Source organism: Phycodurus eques, chromosome 3 (assembly GCF_024500275.1).
Source record: "Phycodurus eques isolate BA_2022a chromosome 3, UOR_Pequ_1.1, whole genome shotgun sequence".
Classification (NCBI taxonomy): Eukaryota; Metazoa; Chordata; class Actinopteri; order Syngnathiformes; family Syngnathidae; genus Phycodurus; species Phycodurus eques.
This window is the reverse complement of record NC_084527.1, coordinates 1437501-1460870: the sequence shown is the minus strand read 5'-3', so window position 1 is coordinate 1460870 and position 23370 is coordinate 1437501. Positions and strand designations below refer to the sequence as shown.

Here is a 23370-nt window from a genome sequence, read left to right as displayed (position 1 = left end):
CACCCCAAAATCTGTAATGAATATTAATCATATTTGTTGACAAACCCACCATTACCCACAATTTTGATTGACTGAAGGCGACTGTCACAAGGCACAAAATATTGATCACATAATTTGTTACCTGGCTAGTGTTTTGTGAATTTTAATCGAATCCCATGCGAATGGGATTACATTTGCCCCCCTTATTTATCCATTTGTTTGCACTTTGGACACAAAATATTTAAAAAGGAGAGCAACTGTGCTTGTTCTCAACTTCCTGTAAAACAGAACTAAATCCGGGTTAAGTCATAGGTCGCTGTGGTCGCCATGTTGCTCAATGAAATTAGCTTCCAACATTGAGTATCTGATAGCAATATTGTAACGTTTATATTCGCCGTATTACATTTGTTACTACATTTGTATGGTTCTAAAATGACGTAGGGAATATTAAACGACAAAAGAGGCCCTATACCATGTAAGTAATGCTGTATATAAGGTTTAATATATTCGTAAATGTTGCCCTTCTAGCAATAACAAGCTAACGCTATTAGCATTTACTAGCACGCGTACCATTGCGAGGGTAATTGTATGGGCTGAAATAGCACAAATAGCCCTGTAGCAGGTCTAGCTATTTATTATATACAGTTTATGTGCACTATCGGTAAATCCCTACTCTCAAAGTTGGCAAATATGCGGGGTTATTAACAGCGGACTGTTGCATGTACTGCACACCGGGTTGCCAGTGCTAACGTTACGCCCCTGAGCGATATCGTTATTTTGACAGAAGCTACCGTAAATAAAAACACCATAACAGTGAAATTGTCAATATCGCGATGTCATTATTGTATGCATCTTTTTGAGACTAATACAAAGTCATATCTGTTGTTGGCTACTGCAATTTATATAAATAAAAACCTTATTTCATACACCCCCTATGTAAGTTTATTGCTGTTAGTGAAAACGCCGGGCCAGATAATTTTACCTTTTTGTAAAACAAAATTTCACGTTTCACCAACTTTTAATGAGACGCAAATGAATTGTGGGTACGATGTGTGATATTGTTGTCGGATTAATGCTATTGATGATGTACAGCATAGTATTGTGGTTGCAGCAATGCTTTTTAAGCATTACTAATATTGGTCACGTAATCCCACTTTTTTAAAGATAAATTGACATAAATATAAACGTATTTAAACTAGTAGACTATTTAAATGCTTACTATATAGATTTATAGTGTACTGTACTCACAATAAAGCCAATTCTTTATTTTTATTTTATGTCTTTATTTTTTTCATCTCCACAGATTATTGAGCTAACTTGTGTAACACTGTCACGCAATGCACCATGGAAGTGGGTCACAGAACATTCAACGACAACTCCAGAGATCCAAGTCTGTTAGTGGTGCAGAAGTTGAGGATCAGCAGCCGCAAGCGACCATGGCAACGTCGCAGCAGCAAACCACAGTTGCTCACCCTCAGTCTCCCGTGACCACGTTTTCTTCTGCTGCCAGCCCATCGGCGCCTCAATCTCCCAATTATCAGATAATTATGAGTCGCAGCCCAGTCACTGGTCAGAACATGAACATCACTTTACAAAATGTGGGACAGATGGTGACCGGCAACCAGCAGATTACCCTCACCCCGCTTCCCATCCAAACCCCAGCATCCCCTGGCTTCCAGCATACAACACCACAATGGAGGTTTGAACACGCTCCATCTTCCTACATTCAGGTCGCGTCTCCTTTACCCCAACCCATGCAGCCGCAAAGTCCCACCCAGCATAGCCCCGTAACACTGCAAGGCGTCGCGAGGCCCGGAGCCCCCGCATCTTCTCTTGCTGTGTGCGGACAGAGTCCGACACGGTTTGTGGAGGCGGGTATGTTAGTGCGGCAAATCAGTTTAGGCAGTCCATCGGGAAGTGGTCATTTTGTACACCAGGACGGCACAGGGCTGGCCCAGATTGCAGCCGGGACTACTGGTCAAATACAACTGTCTTCTCCAGCAGCACCAGGTTCTGTTAGGGAACGCCGTCTTTCTCAGCCTCACTCACAGACTGGAGGCACCATTCACCACCTTGGACCTCAAAATCCCGTGGCTACCAGTACTGCTCTCTCTACTTTGGGGAGCCCTGGACACATTACCACTTCTAACCTACCTCCACAGATCAGCAGCATCATAAAAGGACAGCTCGCACGCACCGTGATATTTGATAAGACTCCACAGGGTGTAGTTGCTGCAGTTGGATCCACATCCACAGCATCTTTTAGTATACCTTCCACAATCCCACCCTCCAGCTCCTCCCTCACCAGTTCAGCGCAAGCAAATGCCAACAATCCTCTTGCAGTCACCACCACTGCAGTAGGCACTGTTAAAAAGCAGTTTCCCAAGAGGTTCGAGGAGATTGCTCCTTCCACTCCAGAGATTGCCCAGCTACGCAAACAGTGCTTAGAGCACCATTCCAAGAGGATGGAGAGTTTAAAGGAGGTGTTCAAAGAATACCTTATAGAACTCTTCTTTCTGCAGCATCTCCAAGGAAATATGATGGACTACTTGGCTTTCAAAAAGAAGCCTTGTGTTCCCTTATTTACCTACTTACGACAGAACGACTTGGACCTGGAAGAGGATGAAGAAGAGGAGGAACAGTCCAAGGTCATCAACGATGAGGTATTGCATGAACAAGAATTTAGTGTGTGTTCAAGTAAACGTTACCCTTTTAAATATGTCAATAGTGCTCCAACAAAGGGGAACTAAACCCAAATTAAATTTTTCCAAGAATACGTTGAATGTGCCACCACAAGTTTAAGTACTTCATTCTGATTGCTATTGAGTTTGTGGAGTAAGAATTCAACATATTAATTCAGCAATTTTCATTCATCTCAGGGGGCCGCCATGTTTGGGAATATCGCCCTCTGCTGTCGACCAAAATTAATGTCACAACTGCTCTTGCGCTTGTGTTGCGAACTTCACATGACCAAACCTGAAAAGTGGGTAGCGGACTCTCCGTGTATGCTGCGATTAATCAGAATACTAGTGGGGGCACATGCAAAGTATTCTCGAGGGGGTGGGGGGGAGGGTTTAAGTTTCCCCTTGAAACTTTTGCTTCTCAGGTAAAAGTTGTCACAGGAAAAGATGGCCAAGCAGTGACGCCTGTTGCCATAGCAACACAGCTTCCTCCCAATGTATCTGCGGCTTTCTCTGTCCAGCAGCAGTTTCAGGTAATAGATGCGATCTTTGTATGGTACACTATCTGCAGCGGATTGTCTCTAGCTAAGCAGGACATCTCCCTTGAATTTCCTGTGGGACAGGGACTCCAAGGACCAGCTGGCACGCTTGCCAACCCCGCAGACATGGATGCCTTCAAGAGGCAACAGGCTCTGGTGCAAGCAGGTAGGGCGAGGATCGAAAACTCCTGTGTCTGTTGCTTTTTTTCCCCCCCGTTTGCTTTGTTTTTTGTTCTTTTTCTTTTCTGCCTTTAATTGCTTCTGCTTTTAGATATTTGGCATCCTCTACTAGCGCTCTATGTTGAAGTCTTTTCTTCGAGGAAGGAGAGGTGGTCCTTGAGGTCTTCCGAAGGTCATTGCCCTGTGCAGAGTACTCTTTTTCCCCGTTATGAGGGTATTGTGTGTTTTGAATCCCAGATCAGGCTAAAAGATCCCGGATTGACGTTGGTCGCCATGGGCTGATTTTCCAGCATCCTGGTGTAGCTCCTTTAGGATCGCCTGGCGTGCCACTCCAACAGCTTATGCCAACTGCGCAAGGTAGGAGTGCTACAAGCAGGCCCTCCTTTCTTCTTACGCTGCTGTGGATGCTTTGACAAATAAACTCCAAGCTGCATCAGTCAGCTGTTCTTCAGATGCTGGATTTCTCAGCGGTCCTTCCTCAGGAAATTCAGTCTTAGTTCTACCAACACCATCTCTCTGTCAGGGTGAAATGGGAAGAAGATTTTCCAACTGTGAAGAATAGTCGTCACACACTGGGAAGATGCCTTGTCTTATCATTTTACGTTGGTTGTGTTTTAGGCCATTCTTCGTTATCCATGTTTTTGTTAATTTTTTTTCTTTTTTGTTAAACTGGAGTTGGACCACAGAAAGTGGAAACCCGGTGGGAATGAACACACTTTCTTGTGGCTTTCTGACATGAAATGACTCCACGTGTTGTCACACTTTCTTTTGTTTCCCCATTGCCATTTCCCGTTACAAGTCTTCCACTCTCTGGTTGCCCATGCATCATCAACAGAGTTTCCGAGTCATCATTCCGATGTCTCTTCGAGCGTATCTCATGATCACACTGAGTTGAGTTCCCTTCATGTTATTTCATGGCATTTTGTTCTGACTTGGCTTCTTTCCCCCAGTCTAAGTAGGAGGGGGATCATATGGAGGAGTTGTGTTCACCGCACAGGTTTTTTCGGGTGTGATGGTGTGGGTGTGTCAGGGCCAGGTGTTGGTGGTGTGACGTGCAGGGAGGTAAGGCAGGCGCTGCTTTAGATTGCACAGCTCCGCTCGGGCCTGCTGTCTGCAAGACCCAATGTTTGTCCTTGCGTTCACCTCTGTGCTTTGCTACTGTATGAGGCATTCAGATGCCTCGATTACCGCCAGAATGACATAGCTTTCATGCATGTGAAACATGCCGTTTTTGTGTGTCTGCTTTGTGTTTTTATTTTCCCTTTTCCTTTCCCTGTCTCATTGCGACTGTTTCTTCCCCATTTTCCTTTCCTTTTAAACATCATCTTTACTCTTTCAAAACCTCTCAATGCATGGAAGGTTTTTGACATTTTAACCACATTCAACATGAAATGCAATGTTTTGATTTTGCATTACCCTATGTAATGTTTTGTTTGAGAGACATGTAGATGACCACATTAATTTCATTTCTTCTGTAATCATTTTGCCGTATTAGTGTATGCTATGATCATCAGGAAGTAGAACACTTCTGTTGAATCAAGTTCATCTATATTCATTTGGCGCTGTTTTCAGGAGCTCCGACTGCTGATATTCACTCAAATAAAAATTATTTCAGTAATATTTAATTCACCAATAGCTTCTATTATTCAGGGAAAGCTACCAAACGCCAATATTAAATTAAAAACCTTTATATTCTAACAAGACCACAAGATTTTTACAGGGCATTATACAAGTCCCCTTCAAAAGTATTGGAACGGCAAGGTCAATTCCTTTTGTTTTTGTTGAATACTGAAGACATTTGGGTTTCAGATCAAAAGATGAATATGCAACAAAAGTTCAGAATTCCAGCTTTTATTTCATGGTATTTACATCTAGATGTGTTAAACAGCTCAGGACAGAGCACCTTTTGTTTGAAGCCACCCACTTTCAAAATGAGCAAAGGTATTGGAACAAACATTATTAAATGTACTTAAAGTGAATCAAATTTAATATTTGGTGGCATAACCCTGACTTGTAATAACTGCATCAAGCCTGCGACCCGTCGACTTCACCAGACTGTTGCATTATTCATTTGAAATGCTTTTCCAGGCCTTTCCTGGAGCCTCTTTCAGTTCTTTTTTGTGTCTGGGGGTTTCTCCCCTCAGTCTCCTCTTCAGGAGGTAAAATGCATGCTCTATTGGGTTAAGGTCTGGTGATGGACTCGGCCAGTCTAAGACCTTCCACCTTTTCCCCCTGATGAAGTCCTTTGGTGTGTTGGCAGTGTGTTTTGAGACATTGTCTTGTTGCATGATGAAGCTTTTCCCAATTAGTATGGATGCATTTTTCTGGAAATTGACAAAGAAAATGGTTTTGTAGACATCAGAATTCATTCTGATGCTACCATCATGAGTTGCATCATCAATAACGACTAGTGAGCCCGTTCCAGAACCAGCCATGCAAGCACAAGCCATGACATTACCTCCACCATGCTTCACAGGCAAGCTTGTGTGTTTTGGATCAGAAGCAGATCCTTTCTCTCGCCATACTTTGGCCTTTCCATCACTTTGGTAGAGGTTAATCTTTGTTCCAAAACTTTTGTGGCTCATCTCTGTACTACTATGCAAAATCCAATCTGGCCTCCCAATTCTTTTTGCTGATGAGTGGTTTGCATCTTGTGTTATGGCCTGTATATTTCTTTTCGAGAGGTCTTCTTCGAACAGTGGATTGTGATACCTTCACCCATGCCTTGTGGAGGTTGGCAGTGATGTCACTGACTTGTCTTTGGGTGTTCCTTCACAATGTTTCTGTCATCAACTGCTGTTGATTCCCTGGGCAGACCTGTTTGTCTTTTGCTCAGTAAACCATTAGTTTCTTTCTTTTTCAGGACATTCCAAATTGTTGTATTGGCTTTGCCCAATTTTTGTTCAATAGCTCTGATCAATTTACCCTTTTCTCTCAGCTTCAAAATGGTTTGCTTTTCTCCAACATCTCTCTGATCTTTGTTTGCTTAACAGCAAATGCAGTTTTCACAGGTGAAACACAAAGCCAAAAACAAGCACTATCTAATGTTCAAGCAATCAATCCAACACCTGATCACACCAATCAATCCAACACCCAATCACCCATCTGTCACTTTCCAATACATTTGCTCACTTGAAAAGTGGGTGGGTTCAAGCAAAAAGTGCTGTGTCCTGAGTTGTTCAACACATCACGATGTAAATACCATGGAATAAAAGCTGGAATTCTGAACTTTTGTCTCATATTCATCTTTTGTTTTGAAACCCAAATGTCTTAAGATACAACAAAAACTAAGGAATTGACCTTGCCGTTCCAATACTTTTATAGGGGACTGTATATAAGAACAAACATCGGTTTCTTTTTACATCACCCCCTTGTTTGTCCTATAATTTGTTTTTTATGTGTCCAGGCGGGATGCCGCCTACACCTCAAGCGGTCCAGATTGCAGGACAGAAGCAGAACCAACAACAATACGACCCATCCAAAGGACCTCCAGTGCAGAATGCAGCTAGCCTACATACGCCACCCCCTCAGCTGCCAGGCAGGTTGCCGCAAGGCGCTCTCCCCATGGCGGGTCTGCCAGTGGCACTGTCCCAGCAGCCTCAGATTGTGGAGAATACAGTCCAACCTGGTGGTCAGCTCCAAGCTCAGGTGAAAGTGCAGGCAGGTGGCCCAATCATGGCATCAGTAAATCCCCACACACAACTCCAGGCCCAGCTCCAACAGCAGATGCAATCAGGTCTTCATATCCAGTTGCCTCCCCAGCAACAACAGAGCCAGGCAATGCTACAGTCAGGGCAAGCGGTCAGTCTGCCTGGAGCCATGTACAGTATATACAGTTAGAACTGAAATTTGTTTTTTTTTCAAATGTGACACAATCTTCTGATGTCTTCTTCCCCGCAGACGGTGACTCTTGGTCGTCCTCTTGTAGAGTCAACTCAACCTATTCAAAGGCTTATGACCAACTCAATATCACTCGGCGCCGTGTCATCTACTCCTCTCCCTACTTCGAACTGTGTTGCCACCCCTCAAGCAACAAGTCCTCTGCGCCCCCTTGCTGCCAATACAAACCCAAGCACACAGTCCAAACTGACAGGAACCAATGGCATCTCTGGAATCAAAATGAGTGGCTTTGGGCAAAGTGTGACCATGCAGGCAGCATCGCAGGAGACTTCCCAGGATAAACAAGTTGAGCAAGCTAAACTGGTACTTTCACTATTCACGCTGCAAACACATTTTTCAATTTCTTGCTTTTAAGTGTTTCGTCCTCCAATTTGCAATGATTCGCTGATTGATTATTCTCTTATATAAACCATCAGCGTTGTCCGGTATAATTTGAATAAGAAATATTTATTTCCATTTCAATTACAGTGGTGCCTTGAGATACGAGTGACCCGACTTGGTTTCCAGATATGAGCCGTCGATCAACTGATTTTTTTTGCTTTGACTTGCGACTGCCAACTTGAAAACGTACGCTGTATGGTCGCTTCACAACAAGTGGCAGTTATGATTAGTAAATAGTCATCAAAAAAGAGGCTTCCAGCCGTTTCTTGCCACTCTCATCTGAAGGTGACTGTCAAACTAAACATAAAACGAGAATTACACGTTGCATATTTAAAGCAACCACCGAGCTGCTGCTGTCTGAATGCTAACATACAATGGGAAACTCCATAGGCACACAAGCTAACATTAGCATCTGTGTGGTGGTGTTGTAACCCTTAAAGCAACAGGTATCTGAACGCAAACGGTGCTGTAACACATGTAGACAGACCATATAACAATACTCACAGACATTTATTCTTGATCCACTGGGAAGAATGGCTAATATTAAAGGCCTCTCTATACTCCCGCGGTCGCGCGGCCGACAACTCCCGCATTGCATCACAGGACTGACGAATTGGCCCGCGGAGTACCTCTGCTTAGCTTGCCGTGCACACGACAAAAATAGTTGTTGCGCATCGAACGCCGGGGAGGTCATCTCTTGTGATTGGTCTATTTTAGTCACATGCTGTGATGACCTATTCAGCGTGCCCCTTGGTTCTACATACCATCTACGCCATCGCCTTCTCGGTCGATTTTGCAGCATCATTAAATGTATCATCGGGTAATCTGGGTCCATTTGTTCTAGCAGACACTGTTCCGCGGTCGCCATTGTTGTTGCTTTGTTCCTTGTTACTGAAATGGAAAGTTGAAAGCGGCTACCGGAAATGGCCCAACAAATGCAGAGGAAACTCCACCCTGTGGCGTCCTAGCCAATACCAGCAGTAGCGACACCCTCGACTTGGAGTTGAACTGCAGTACATTTTCAAAACTGCACGTGTGGGTTGCGCTCGAGTATAAAGGTAAACTACACGGCGGATAGCCGCAGTGACGTCAGCGCGAGTATACAGAAGCCTTCATGCTGTACTGATAAACCGAGAGAGGAGCTGAGCCTCCAGTACATTATATCGGTGTGTCTGTCGTATACTCCCCCCAGGTGGCCAAGGCGCACACACCAGACTGACCGGCACAATTGAAGTGTGACAAAAACTGTTGAATTATTTTTGCCATTTCCATTAGTTTTTATAAAGTATTATATTATAGAGTACTAGTTTTATTCTGTTGAATGTACTACTTAATTAGATCATTCAATTTCTTCTAAGTCTGACTTGACCAACTTTGAAGCTCTGATGTAAATATCGTACTGTGCATGAGTAGATCATAATGTAATGCATTTATAATTGTTTTTTCTTGTCATATCCTTAGGAGAACCAAGTGCATCAACGCATCTCTGAGCTTAGAAAGGACGGCCAATGGTCAGCCAGCAGGCTCCCCAAACTTGTGGAGGCCTCTCGTCCAAAGTCCCACTGGGACTACCTCCTGGAGGAGATGCAGTGGATGGCAGCTGACTTTGTCCAGGAGAGGAGATGGAAAGAGGCTGCGGCAAAGAAGGTACAATGGATTGAATGAGTGAAATTTTAAAATGCCTTCTCACTGGTCTCCAGAATCCGATCTATTCAGTCGAAATGTCTTCCTACTCGATTTCAGCTGGCGCGCACATGTGCGCGTTACCATCAAGAGCAGAGGAAGAGTGAAGAGCGATCAAAGAAAGAGAGGGAAGTTCATCTTCGCCATATTGCTAGCACAATTGCCAGAGAGGTGGAATTCTTTTGGTCAAACATTGAGCAGGTATGCTTCCTGAGATTGTATTGGTCAGTAACATACCACAATTACAGTGCTACTTTATTAAAAAATATTCTTTTTTTATTTTTTATTTTATTTATTTATTTTTTTACTTTTCCTCAGGTTGTGGAAATTAAACTTCACTTTGAAATTAATGAAAAGAGGATTAGGGCACTTGGTTTACCAAAGGCATCAGTCAAAGGTATGGGTTATTCATTATTTATCTTTCTATAATAAATAAAGCATGATAAACATACAAATTTAAACTCTTATTGTACCAGGTCATTTTGTTGGAGAGACAGCTGATAAAGAGGTATGTTCCCTGCTTAAATACAAATATAACAGTGTAAAATCATGACACATCTTGTCTATATTTTCTCTTTTAGGAGCTTCACAGTGCATATAGAAAAAGAAAATCAGATTCACCTTTGAGTGTTGAAGCTGGTATGTTTCAAACAATCAAGTTTAAATTTTACAAAAATGTTTTAGGTTAGATACTACTGTGTAGTGCAAAATTCTTAAAGTGGAAGGAATTGCAAAACACATGTGGAGCAAAAAAATGTTGAATGTGACCCCACTAGTCTAAAGAAGGTATCTTGATTGTGTTCAAACCGATAAATTCATCAAGTTTCACCCATCCCAGGGGGCAGCCATGTTGGGCAATATCGCCATCTGTTGTTGTCCTGAAATTAACGTCACAAGTGCACACATGGGGAGCCAGCTATCCTGATTTCCGGGTTTGGTCACGAGACGTTCACAATGCAAGTATGAGGGCCCTTGTGACATTAATTTCAGTCGACAGCAGAGTGCGATATTGTCCAACATGGTTGCCCCCTTGGAAGGGTGAAAGTCAATGAATTTATCCATTTAACTCTTATTTCACGAACGCAATATTAATCAGAATACCATCTTAAGACACTATTGGGGGCGCATACAACATATTCTTGCCCAAACAATGTTTGCATTTCCTTCCCCTTTAAGGTGCCATTACTGAGTGTCTGTTTTTTTTTGGTTTTTTTTGTTTTGTGTGTGTGTGTGTGTGTTCTAGATGAAGACAGCACAATAGAGCAACAGGAGGCGATGGAGGGAGACGCAGATTACAAAGCAGAGTTGGTTGAGCTTGCCAAAGATGGTATTACTCTCTTTACATATTTTATATTCAGTGTACAAGTTATTGCCATTGTGTGATTTCACACTTTAACACACTTTAATACATTTTGGGATAGAAGACGCAGCCAAAAGCTGAGGAAATTTAGCCAATGAGTTTGCAATGTACATGCTGGTGTTAATTTTAGTATCAACTGTTGTGCACTGTACAAGGCAACCACAATAGAAGTCGAATTTCAGTGTTCAGTCAAAATGATTCTAAACCAACTCATTTTTACCTTGTGTACAATGAATGTGATGTTTTTCCCCCTCCTAATTCTAACACAGTGGTAGCTTGATTTGGGAGTGCCCCAGTTTTTCAGGTGACAAGGAGTCACTCGGTTGATTTTTCACTGTGTTGCAAGCCAAAATTGAAGGTATGAGCTAGCTTCAGATATGTTTCCACTCGAACGGAAATTTCATAAAAAAAATGGAACAGTTCAGGTGGCACCGCCATGCTTCTCTTTGGGATGGTTTGGCATCCACATGGATCGCTGAGCTGTGCCTTTTCTTCCACAGCATATTTCACTTATCTTACTTGTTTGCTGTCAATTAGCCCTCAGTAAGGCTCTGAGGAAAGTGAAAGAGTGCAAATGATTGTACTATTTGGAGGCCATGGAAAAGTGCTGTGGTTGCAGTTGTGAGCGTAGCGTCACCCCCCCCCCCCCCCCCCTTGCTTTGCATTACAGGTGGACAGAGTTTCTGCAGTGACCCTTAATAAAACCAGTTTATTTCTTTTACATTCTGTTCCACGTTCATTGTTTTTTTCATGATTTATGTTTTTATATTTTACAATAAACATGACAAAAAATGTTTTTTAGGCGGCTGGAACACATCAGTTTCATTTCCATTCACTATAATGGAGTTGATTTGAGTTGCGAACGTGGAAATAAACTTGTAAAGTTGAATATTTCTAACTCGTATACTTTTTTTGTCATTTCCCCTTAGCTGAGTTGCCGCTGGATGCTCTGAGGAAGCAATATGCCGGTGCCTACACTGAAGGTTTTGAGTGGCCTCAGCCGAGTCCTCAAAGCAATCATGATGATGAAGAAGAAACTGAAGGTGCCAGCGTGCTCTGAAAATAATGCTTTTATTTTTTTGCTTATGTTTTACACATCCATCCATCCATTTTCTACCGCTTATCCGGGTCGGGTCGCGGGGGCAGTAGCTTTAGCAGGGACGCCCAGACTTCCCTCTCCCCAGCCACTTCATCCAGCTCTTCCGGGGGGATCCCGAGGCGTTCCGGGGCCGGCCGAAGGACGTAGTCTCTCCGGCGTGTCCCGGGTCGTCCCCGGGGTCTCCTCCCGGCGGGACGTGCCCGGAACACCTCACCGGGGAGGCGTCCGGGAGGCATCCGAATCAGATGCCCCAGCCACCTCATCTGGCTCCTCAATGCGGAGGAGCAGCGGCTCTACTCTGAGTTCCTCCCGGATGACCGAGCTTCTCACCCTTACACATGTGCCCAAAATTGTTAAAGAAAAGCCCACAATGGTCACTGAAATAACTGTACTTTGGACAGATGTGGCAAATTTTTATCTGGTTTTGTATCTGGTTTTTGTTTTTCTCTTTTGATAATTCTGTTTTGTTTACAGTTGAAAGGTATTTCAGTAACTGCTGTGATACGCTTTCCTTAACAGAGGTTATGAAAAAAATTTTCCCAGTATTTGATGTGCTTCTTTCCTTAATGAGATTGCTCTGTAATTTTCAGCAATAACTTGTCCTGCAAGCAGTCCGCCCGACGCAGTGCTCATAGACTCTCTGCTTATTGTGGACCAGTTTCGTAGTCCTGAGAAGATGTATTGTAATTCTGATGGGAAACCTGCCAGAGACATATCTGAAGTGGCTGCTGCAACAGAGCTCCTTCTGCCGAAGGGTACCTTCAAGATCACTTCCTCGGTAAGACACACAGCCACGTGTGAACAAATAATTTCACATATTTTTTGTTCTTGTTGTGGTAATTGTTTTATTTCACTAGACTCACAACCCTGCACCACATTTACTACATGGCTCGCTGCGTGAATATCAGCAAATTGGTGTTGACTGGCTGGTAAACCTATACAAAAAGCACCTCAATGGTGTCCTGGCTGATGAGACGGGCCTTGGCAAAACTGTACAAACAGTTGCTTACATGGCCCACTTAGCTGGCCAAGAGGGTATGCTTCCGTTAGTACTATTTACATGGGGGTCATAAATGTTTTATGGACAATATAATAAATGTCATTCTTTTTTTCCGTCAGGTGTTTGGGGACCCCACCTCATTGTGGTTAGGACATGTAAATTGCTTAACTGGGAGTTGGAGTTCAAACGCTGGTGTCCTGGCTTTAAAATCCTCCTGTATTTGGGAACCGAGAGGGAGCGTAAGTTCCACAGAACGGTAGGTGTTTTTGCGGTAACGAAAACTATATAATCACTTTAGAAAGAAATATGGTACCACCTGGTCTGATCTGCTCTACAGAGATGGCGAGAAGCAAATAGCTTTCATGTTTGTTTAACATCATACAAACTGATGATGAAGGACCGCAGCCATTTTCTGAGGCAAAGGTGGAGACACCTGGTTCTGGATGAGGTGCAGCTCCTCAAAAATATGACTGAAAAACACTGGGAAACCATATTTGCTCTTCAAAGGTGAGCTGAGTGATCAGCATTATTTTTCTAATAACACCATTTTGAGGTTTTGATATACTTTCCCAGTCACTTGAATCTATTAACTGCTTTAGTAAGGTCCTCAGTGCTTGTTGTTGTCCCCCCCTTTAATGAATTTTACAGTGAGCAGCGGATCCTCCTCATCAATACACCACTACAGAATACTCTAAAGGAGCTATGGACTATGATCCACTTCCTCATGCCAGGAATCACCAGGCCCTACTCTGACTTCCCTGTTAAGGCAGGCACAGACCAGAATCAAGACTACTGCCACAAACTTGTCATTCGCCTCCACAGGGTGGGTATTCTTATATTAATAACTCTCCAGCCAAATGCCTATCACATACTGTGTTTGATCTATTGAGCAAACCAGTAAATGTGCATAACATCAAATCCACTTTATTTTACCATTAGATGATTCAGCCTTTCATTCTGAGGCGCTCCAAAAGGGAAGTGGAAAAGCAGTTGCCAAAAAAGTACGAGCACATCCTGAAGTGCCGCCTCTCCAGCAGACAGAAGAGCCTGTATGAGGATATCCTTACTCAACCTGGGTGAGATTTTCTCTTGTTGAACCTCATGGAAATGCCACGTCATTCAAACATCACATTTCATGTGATTTTAAATGTTTTATTTTAATTTTTTTAAAAGAACAGTTTCAGCTCTGTAATCACAGAAGTTGGAAAAACCCTTTTTGACGCAACATTACTGAGGACCAATTTCACTGTATTTTTAACAAAGTGAAATTTGCCCCCCTTAAATATAGGAAGGTTTAGTTAGTGGAAAAATACTGATTGATACTGTACCACTGAATACTGTTGATTGAGCTGCAACATTTGCACAATCAACATTGTCCCAGATTATCGCACTACTCGTCGCTTTAAACTGCATACACTCCTTGAAGTTTCGGTGCCCTTTGCACAATGGTCATTGCACCGGACTATTACAATATTAGTCATGCTCTAAGTGCTAGAGGACTAGAGGACAATTGTCAAAAAAAATATATATATGTACCGGCGTTACCAGACAACTAGCAACCCTTTATTACTCAGTGACTGTTTTTTTTTTTTTTGTCAATGTCTTTATGACACAAGGGTGTTCTCTGTCAATTGACTGTCTGTTGTCGTACTAGAGCGGCTCCAACTACCGGAGACAAATTCCTTGTGTGTTTTTTTTGGACATACTTGGCAAATAAAGATGATTCTGATTTGATTCCCATCAGCGTACACCATGAATTCCCTATATTGTCACTTATCTGTATTATACACTTCTGCAGCTGGAAACTACAGGAAGGTATGTGGTTAAATGAATGTCTACTTTGCTCGGTTATGTTTTTAGAGCTCAGGAGGCCCTGAAGACTGGCCACTTCGTCAGCGTGCTTCAGGTCTTGATGCAGTTGCAGCGTGTGTGTAACCACCCTGATTTGGTTGTACCTCGAGAGACAAGCAGCTCCTACTTCTGCTCTCCACTGCTATATAATAGCCCATCACTTTTACTGGATGCAATGCAGAATGACTTAAGCAAAGTATACCCTTCTTCTATTACTTATACACACTTTCTCATGTGACACATTTCCCTGGTTTTTCTAGTTGATAAAGCAGTTTAAAAAATTGTCTTTCATTCATGTCATGGATTTATACATCTGTCTCACCGATAATCTTTTGAAATACTGTTATTACTTTTCATAGCCCCTTTTCACCAAAATTGGTGCTTTTATGATAGTCGTAGGGCGGCACGGGGGCCGACTGGTTAGAGCGTCAGCCTCACAGTTCTGAGGACCCGGGTTAAATCCCCGGCCCCGCCTGTTTGGAGTTTGCATGTTCTCCCCGTGCCTGCGTGGGTTTTCTCCGGGCACACCGGTTTTCTCCCACATCCCAAAAACATGCATTAATTGGAGACTCTAAATTGCCCGTAGGCATGACTGTGAGTGCGAATGGTTGTTTGTTTCTATGTGCCCTGCGATTGGCTGGCAACCAGTTCGGGGTGTACCCCGGCTCATGCCCGATGACAGCTGGGATAGGCTCCAGCACGCCCGCGACCCTAGTGAGGAGAAGTGGCTCAGAAAATGGATGGATGGATGGATGGATGATAGTCGTAGCAGTGTAGTTTTTTTTTTTACTGTTCCTTATTTATACAGTACAGTACTTTGTGAATACCATAAAATACGGCCCTATTTGACATTTGCTGCATCTCTTATCCTTGACTTCATCCTTTTAGGATACAGACATGTCCCTGTTTGACTTGATCAATAATGAGAATCGGTTGACTCGATATCAGACTGAAGAAGCAATTCCCAAACTAAAGGTCACACAACAGCTCATAGAGGAGATCTACAGTGGTCCAGAAGCACCGCCACATCCCAAGCCATGTCCAATAAAGCCAATGAGGTACAAAAAGAATTGTGTTTTTTTTTTTTAATATATTCATATATAAAGTATTGGAACAAATGTGCTGGATTTGTCACATCATCATTCCTAATTAGATTGTTCCAGCCAGTGCAGTATGGGACAAAGCCAGAAGGGCGGCTAGTTGCCATTACAAGTGCAGTAGGGCAAAATCCTCCAACAGGCTCTTCTGCCACGACCAACTCTGTTTCCACATCCAACTCAGCCCAGACGAGGGGAAAGTCGCCTGTCACCACTGCAGCTGCTATCGCAACTCAAGGTAAGAAATCAAAGTGTGTCAGATTTAGTCAAATCTGGAGTGTGTCCACAACGTAACCCTTCCTAAAGTCCAAAAATTTCCATTGCTTTTTGTCCTCTCGCCTCTGTTCAATCATTTTACCTCTCGATTATTAATAATCTTTGGAATCTTACATTTGTCCCTTTCCTTTATTGCTCATAACTTTGAGTGAGACTGGAATACGTTGCATTTGTCTGCTACCTTGTCTGTCACAGAGATGTTTTTGTATACAGAACGGAGGCCACTTACTTGCAATATGTTCATATTTTTGCACTTGTTCTAAATGTTTCATGAAAATGGTATGACCCTCTTCGAAGGGGAAGACTTGTGGTTTATAATTTGGTTTTAAAATGTGTTTTGTGACGCCAGTCCTGGAACCTTTCTAACACACCTCATTTATGTGAAAATCCAGAATTTGTCTGGTGGAATACCATATATAACCATGCATTTAAAGTTTCTTTTGGTTGCATGTCACTGCAGGAAAGTGGAAAAATGGGTTTTTCTGATCAAAACGTGCTAAAATGATGCTGGACTAGTGCTGCACAGCTTATAGAATTTTGCCGATGCACTCTTCACTAATTGACCCTCCTTTGTTCTGCCCAGTATTTAGTTCATTAAGTTTATGTGCCTATATTTTGTATTCTTTTATTATTATTCCTTTTCATTAAAGGAGGGGATGCAGTGAAAATTTCCCAGCTGGCCAACATAGCTGGAAGTCAGAATCGTATCTCCCAGCCAGAGACTCCTGTCACTCTGCAATTTCAGGGCAACAAGTTTACGTTGTCCCCCAGTCAGCTCCGCCAGCTCACTACTGGACAGCCTTTGCAGCTCCAAGGTACGGTGGTTCATATGGTGTATACCCAATTGTCACCATTAAATTTTTGATTTGTGCTGGCCTTTTGTTGTTTTGGTTTCAAAAGATGTGTGGTAAGATTCATTCCTGTATTGTATTAACAGTGTAACACTCAAGCGCAATCATCACAAACTGATGTTCTTTGTACGTCTCAGCCATTATCCTTAAAAAGATCATTTTACTTATGCACCTGCTTCAGCCTGAGCATGTTTGCACCGTTTCCCTCTCAGTAACAGCAGACAATCTTTATTTTAAAATATGGTTGAATTAGCCCCCATTGTAAATGTTTATATATCATGATTTTAGGAAACATTCTACAAATTGTGTCAGCTCCTGGGCAGCAAATCATCAGGCCCCAGGGTTCTGTGGTTATGCAAACGATGGCACAAGCTGTCCCTAACTCCAATGCCTCAGCTTCACCCAGTGCACCTCATCCAGCTCTGCCAACAGTCCAGCAAGGTGACACATCCATTACCATTTCATCTCATACATCTTGTCTTGTAAAGCGGATTCTATCACTACTATTAGCAATAGTATGCGATTTGCTCGGCTGTGTTATTCAGCTCATACAGTATATTTGAACTAGGTGTTACGACCAATGCCACAGCAGCCTCTAACAAGCTCACTACAGCCTCCTCACAGGTTTGTGCATTAATTCAATCGGAGACGGCTAACGAAACTGTGAATGAATCTAAATATTTTGTGCCCTTGTTTATAATTTCCTTCAGGAGTCTTCAGAAGAAAAGACCCGGCAAGCAAAGCAGCGTTTGAGTCTTCTTTTTGAAGCCAACGAGCGACGCTGCAGCCGGCGAGTTTTATATGGGTCAGACTTGTTGCAGGCATGCACTGTGAGCTCAGAGCCTGGGCACTGTGCTCTGACTGCTGGAGGCTGGATGTGGGTGGGTCGGGAGAGTTGCGTCAGGGCCCGGAACACCTGTGTGGCAACCACCTCTGCACTGCAGTCTACCCTGCTCTCTGTTGAGAACCGAATGCAGGCTACCAACAGCCTTGCCAAAAGGTGCTTACCGTTGTACTTCACTGTTAAAGCATGAGTGCCTGAATTGTGTACTACAAAGTTAGAAGCTCTTCTCAGGGTATTCATTCACCCATGCCCTAGAATTCTACCCCATTAAAACAATTAGATGTGATCACAATTGAAATTCTATATAGTTTATATTTCCCAATCATGCTTTTACCTGTCATATTGTTCCAAGTCTTAGAAACTCTCCACTTGTCACCTTGTAGGCTGGCATGTGTGATGCCTACAGCCGTTGCGCCACCTCCTCAGCTGTATGCAGCCAATCCTTACATCATTAAGCAGAAGTTACTCCACTGTCAGCTGCAGGAATTCTTTGCTCCCCATACTGCTGACATGCATCACTTGGTGGCCAGGCATCGCTTCTATTTCCCAGACCTTCACCTACTGCAGATGGATTCAGGTTAGTTGGTTTCTCTTCCTGGTTGTTTCTTATACATAGATGCTGTGCATTTTTGTTCCCAGATGGTGGAAGGCAAATCTAAAACTATTATTAACTGTGGGTATGTTTTTCATCAAAAGGCAAACTAGAAGCTCTGGCCATTCTGCTTCAGAAGCTTAGGTCAGACAATCGCCGTGTCCTCATCTTCACTCAGATGCTGAAGATGCTTGATATCCTCGAGGCATTCCTCGATTATAGGCAGCTTACTTATGTACGCGTGGATGAAAGCTGCACTCCAGATGAGCGACAGGTAAAAAAAAAAAAAAAAAAAGACAGGTTTGTTTGATGGGCAATACTTCACTTGTACTGTGTGTTTTGTAATTTCAGTGAGATGTTGCTTTTAAGAAAATGAGCCTCATGACACAATACAAATATAAAATAAAAGCAAATCACATGCTGGCATGCATACACTGTGGTGGTCTGGAGACTAGGTAGCAAGTCCTGTGTAGATGCTTCTGCATTGATAGAAATTGTTGCCTCCCCATCTAACAACAGAACCTCCCAGTGTCCGTGCAGAGTTCTGGCTCAAGGGGATATATTATCGTGCACCTTTCCCTCCCTGTTGGATTCTGTTCCTTACAGGGCCCAAAATGGTTGCACATATCAGTATAGTTGCATCTCTACCACTACTGGTGCTGCTGTTTATGCCTCAAGAAAGATTGCATGTTGTTTTTAAATGAATGTCCTTTTTTCTACTCAACATGCTTGTCTCCTTGTAGGACACTATCAGGACCTTTAACAGGAGCAGGCAGATTTTCTGCAGCATCCTGACAAACCACTGTTGCACTACAGTTGGAACAATGTTGGCTGCAGACGCCATCATCTTCTATGACACAGACCTAAATCCTAGCATGGATGCCCGCACCCAGGAATGGTGTGATAAAATTGGGCGTGCTCAGGATATACACATTTACAGGTGATAAATGCGAATGCACCAGTTCCTGTTTTCCATGTATTTGTTTTGTTTCACTAGCAAAACAAGGATTTTCCATGTTTGTTTGCCCAGGTTAGAGAGTGGGAATTCCATTGAGGAGAAACTATTGAAGAATGGAACCAAGGACCTAATCAGAGAGGTGGCTGCTCAGGGCACTGACTATACTCTGGCTTTTCTCACACAAGTAAGATCAGCTCATCCTTATTTTGTCCTTGAGTCTCGGGAGAATTGTCCATGTGTATTTTGTCCACATGGAAAATGATTCGTCTGGTCTAATTCTAGCGGACAATCCAGGATTTGTTTGAGGTAGAGCCAGGCTCAGGGGAAAAGGTGGAAGAGTTTGTTGTTCTTCATCAGGAGCCGTCAGCCTCTGAGACCATCTCTCCAAAAGTGGCTCGACCCTACATCCAAGCTCTATATAGCATTAGCTTGGAGGATTCACCAGAAGCAGATGGTGTGAAAATTGAGGATGTAGATGTAACATGCAGGCAGTCTGAATTGGCTGAGGAGGAGCCAGATAGCCAGGCTAAAGAAGAGCCTGCTGAGATTGAGGAGTTGAATGCAGTTATGGAACAGGTACCTTCATGGATTTTGACGCTGAACAAACAGACAAGCAATTTTAATGTTGTGTTTCTATCATGAGTTTTTTCTGTATTATTTCAAACAGCTCACACCAATTGAAAGATATGCTCTGAACTACCTGGAGTACCTTCATGTCAGTGATGATGAAACTGCTCTCAAGGTAACAAAAGTTGAAGTAATGCAAAATGTACTGTAGCCTTATGGTCACATTGGTATACAAATGAAATATGGACTAATGGTTCTAGGTGAGCTGGCATTTAAAATTGTGAAAAAAATGACATTCAGTATGTTCACGTGCACTACAGAAAACAACAATGGCATTAAATCAATTGAAAGCAGAGTTCAAATGTAACCACCTTAATCTGACCGCTGGCTCTACAAAAGTGGGAATAACGCTGGGTGACTATTCGATTAGGAACCAAATTTGTCTCACATGTAAGCACTTCCATTGATCAAATACCAGAGCCTCCTTTCGGTGCAGGCTCCGGTTTCTGTGACGGTCTTAACTGGGACCCCAACAAATTCACCAGAGAAGAAGAGGAAGCAGACAGGAGACTGGGATATTTGGACTAGGGCTGCAGCTATCGAATATTTTAGTACTGGAATATCCGAGTAAAAATCTTTGAGTATTCGGATAAGTTAGATTTTATTTTTTATTTTTTGCTTGCTTGCTTGGTTAAACAGCAATTATGAATACACAAGGACAAATAAGCCATTTCACTTAATAATTAGTGAATAATAATAATTAATTGTTTTTCTTTGATAATCAAAGTTTTTTTTCTTGAATTCACATTGAGCAGCAAACTGTATTTTCTTGTCTCACATTTTCAGTGAGGCAATTGCAAACAAATTAAAAGAAGTAAAGCAAAACATTTCAGTTTAAACTTAGCATTTCTTGTATGTATAAAAACAAGATATTAATTTAAAAAGGTATAAACAGTCTGTGTTGTGCACCTTTACTTGAGCAGTTAGCATTTTCGCATGTGACATAATACAGTATAGTTTCATGGCTGTGTGTTTATGAGCTTATTAGACAAGCTGACTAAGCTAAACTAAAATGAAGACACCTCGAGAGGAACCACAAATATATGCAAAATAGTAATGCGTAGCTTGGAACGATGTGAAAAAATCTTAATTGTTGGCCAGCTATGGCTGCAGGCGTCACAGAATGCCATTGAACACGCATGGCCAAGCTTATAGCAAATTTGACGTGCCAAATGAGTACTCAAACATTTAAACAAGTGCTCCACTTCGAAAGCACGCTGCTCCACAGGCTCCGAACAGACGAAACGTAACCACATTATTGACCAAAGCTGCGATCAAGGAAGGTCATTAGGTACGTAAAGGACATCAAATAAATTAGCCGCAGCGGTCAATCAAATCGGCGAGGTGCAAAAAATAGTCACAGCAAAAGGCAGTAAATGCAGCTGCGCGACAAATGAGCACAATTCAAACTTATAAGTCACTAAATAGTTTACTCACTGTGGTTCAAAGATGTATACAATCACTGCAGTGCTGTACAAATCCTAATATGGCAGCGTAACAAGTCAATTGCAGTCACAGCTCCATAGTAGATATGAGCAATTTGGTTTTCACCTTCCGGCTCAGTCTGAAATGCATTTTTGGTATTAAACTCTTCCATGCCATTAACAGGCAGCTACTTTATATACAAATAGTATCAAACAGAGACGGCTGGCAGTGAATGAGTTGCATAAGCGGTTATCCGAGACGTCACACGAGCCAAACAGCCTGTTCGTTTTGCGATGTGCTATTGTTCCATGCTGTTGTTCCCGTCCTTGTATATTTGTTGTCTCATGATTTAACGATGTCACAATGTTTTATTGTGTGGCATTTTGTTGTACAAATGGTTCAGGCAGTGGCAAGTTTTTTTGGGCTTTCCAAGTGAAAAAGGAATATGTGACCAGCGGATTGGGAAAGACAATCGACAGGGGAAGAAACATGGTCAGCTCTGGGTGCCTAGCAAGCATTCCAAACTCTGTGCTGATCACTTTGAACCGGCGTGTTTTGAGAAAGAAAGAAAGCATTGGATACAGAGGTGGAGGCTGAAACCAGCTGTGGTGCCAACTATTTTTCCTATGGCTGTCGGCACCTCAACCGCCAGCAAGAGAACTACCGTAATTTCTCAAGTATAATGCGCATCCATGTATAATACGCACCGCTAAAGTTGACTACAAAATTCTGGAAAACCCTTCTACCTATGTATAATGCATTTTTACAATGCATTATTTTGCTGCTACCCATATGATTAAATCATGAAGTATTATCTGTATTTTCTTAATTTTTTTCAAAGAATGATTCTGAAGGTAAGCACTTTATTTGAACATGTAACACTTTTTTATTTACTTGCTCTTATTTTGAAATTGACAGCCCTACTTTTATTTAGCAAATGCGAAAACTAACAATTGTGCTCATATGCTTGATTACCCAAGCAGAATTTGTAAGGTGGGTACAATTATTTTAAGAAAACATGAAGGACCAGGGGATACACATTTAATTTTCTTTTATTTGGAGTCAAATTAAACGGTCAAGCATTTCAGAAAATTGTTATCATTAAACAAAACATAACCATTAAGAAATTAATGATGGTTGTTGTTCAGTCATCAGTCATATTTAAAAACAAAACAAAAAAAACAATATTTCACAAATTCTGCCAGGGTATGTAAAGTTATAAGCACAACTGTACATATATGCAGGCATATGTACGTACCCCTGTCATGTTGCAAAGAAAAAGCGTAAGCTTCACCTTCATTATAACCACAAGGTGGCAATGGCATATTAGAATGAAAGTGTACAGCTTTTTCATAACCACTAGATGGTGGTATACATTTATAAAATGTGAACGTTTTTTTCCATTCCATTTTATACACGAGAAATTACGGTAAATCTTGCAGCCGCAGCACAGACCAGAGTTTGAGGTTTTCCTTGTACCGTATTTTCGCGACCATAAGGCGCACCGTATTAAAAGGCGCAGTCTCAGTTACGGGGTCTATTTCTGTATTTAACACATACATAAGGCGCACCGTATTATTGGGAGCAGGCATGGTAAAACATACAGTAGCATGCATCCTAGCGTATGTTTTTAAAAAGGCAGTGGGAGCAAAACTGAGTTCGGTTGTACTTTATTGAAGTATTTAACGTTGTACTCACGTTATTTTTTTATCAATCCTCATCCGCAAAGCCATCAAATCTTCTGTATCCGAAATGAATAGCTGGGCAAGTTCTCCATCAAACATGCCGGGTTCCCTCTCGTCATTGTTGGAGTCAGTCTTGTTGCCGGGGGGCTGTTCAGCAATGATGCTGGCGTTTTCCTGCTTCCTCCACTTGCGAACCATGGATTCGTTGATCTTGAATTCGCTCGCGGCTGCTTGAGTCCCATGTTCCTCCGCGTAACTGATAGCTTGCAGTTTAAACTGTGCTTCGTGAGAGTGTCTCTTTCGTAAGGGCCATTTTCGGGGGTCCTTAGCCAAACCAATGTTGTTTTGCACAATGCACATAC

General features: G+C 42.4%; 1 protein-coding gene and 1 non-coding gene across 9 annotated transcripts in view; both read left to right on the top strand.

Moving 5' to 3' along the window:
• Positions 1 to 290: 290 nt before the first annotated feature.
• The window catches only part of ep400 (E1A binding protein p400), a 39366-nt gene continuing 16286 nt past the window's right edge, over positions 291 to 23370 (top strand). For 6 of the 8 annotated variants that reach the window (XM_061671347.1, XM_061671349.1, XM_061671351.1 and 3 more), the window contains exons 1-32: positions 291 to 454; positions 1283 to 2642; positions 3086 to 3193; positions 3284 to 3365; positions 6786 to 7180; positions 7280 to 7582; positions 9122 to 9307; positions 9404 to 9544; positions 9662 to 9740; positions 9820 to 9851; positions 9925 to 9982; positions 10587 to 10670; positions 11633 to 11746; positions 12393 to 12580; positions 12660 to 12837; positions 12922 to 13058; positions 13140 to 13309; positions 13451 to 13625; positions 13742 to 13878; positions 14663 to 14849; positions 15542 to 15711; positions 15807 to 15988; positions 16677 to 16841; positions 17166 to 17318; positions 17446 to 17501; positions 17588 to 17877; positions 18105 to 18298; positions 18418 to 18587; positions 19057 to 19253; positions 19344 to 19455; positions 19554 to 19847; positions 19939 to 20013. In XM_061671347.1, the coding sequence (XP_061527331.1) occupies positions 1317 to 2642; positions 3086 to 3193; positions 3284 to 3365; positions 6786 to 7180; positions 7280 to 7582; positions 9122 to 9307; positions 9404 to 9544; positions 9662 to 9740; positions 9820 to 9851; positions 9925 to 9982; positions 10587 to 10670; positions 11633 to 11746; positions 12393 to 12580; positions 12660 to 12837; positions 12922 to 13058; positions 13140 to 13309; positions 13451 to 13625; positions 13742 to 13878; positions 14663 to 14849; positions 15542 to 15711; positions 15807 to 15988; positions 16677 to 16841; positions 17166 to 17318; positions 17446 to 17501; positions 17588 to 17877; positions 18105 to 18298; positions 18418 to 18587; positions 19057 to 19253; positions 19344 to 19455; positions 19554 to 19847; positions 19939 to 20013 (6138 nt within the window). In that variant the 5' untranslated portion in view covers positions 291 to 454; positions 1283 to 1316. Of the gene's footprint in view, positions 455 to 1282; positions 2643 to 3085; positions 3194 to 3283; positions 3366 to 3476; positions 3737 to 6785; positions 7181 to 7279; positions 7583 to 9121; positions 9308 to 9403; positions 9545 to 9661; positions 9741 to 9819; positions 9852 to 9924; positions 9983 to 10586; positions 10671 to 11632; positions 11747 to 12392; positions 12581 to 12659; positions 12838 to 12921; positions 13059 to 13139; positions 13310 to 13450; positions 13626 to 13741; positions 13879 to 14662; positions 14850 to 15541; positions 15712 to 15806; positions 15989 to 16676; positions 16842 to 17165; positions 17319 to 17445; positions 17502 to 17587; positions 17878 to 18104; positions 18299 to 18417; positions 18588 to 19056; positions 19254 to 19343; positions 19456 to 19553; positions 19848 to 19938; positions 20014 to 23370 lie in introns of those variants that run through there. The other 2 variants (XM_061671353.1, XM_061671354.1) reach the window with 2 other exon arrangements.
• On the top strand, positions 18814 to 18942 carry LOC133400672 (small nucleolar RNA SNORA49). Its single transcript, XR_009768371.1, has one exon. It is a non-coding gene; the product is annotated as a small nucleolar RNA SNORA49 (small nucleolar RNA).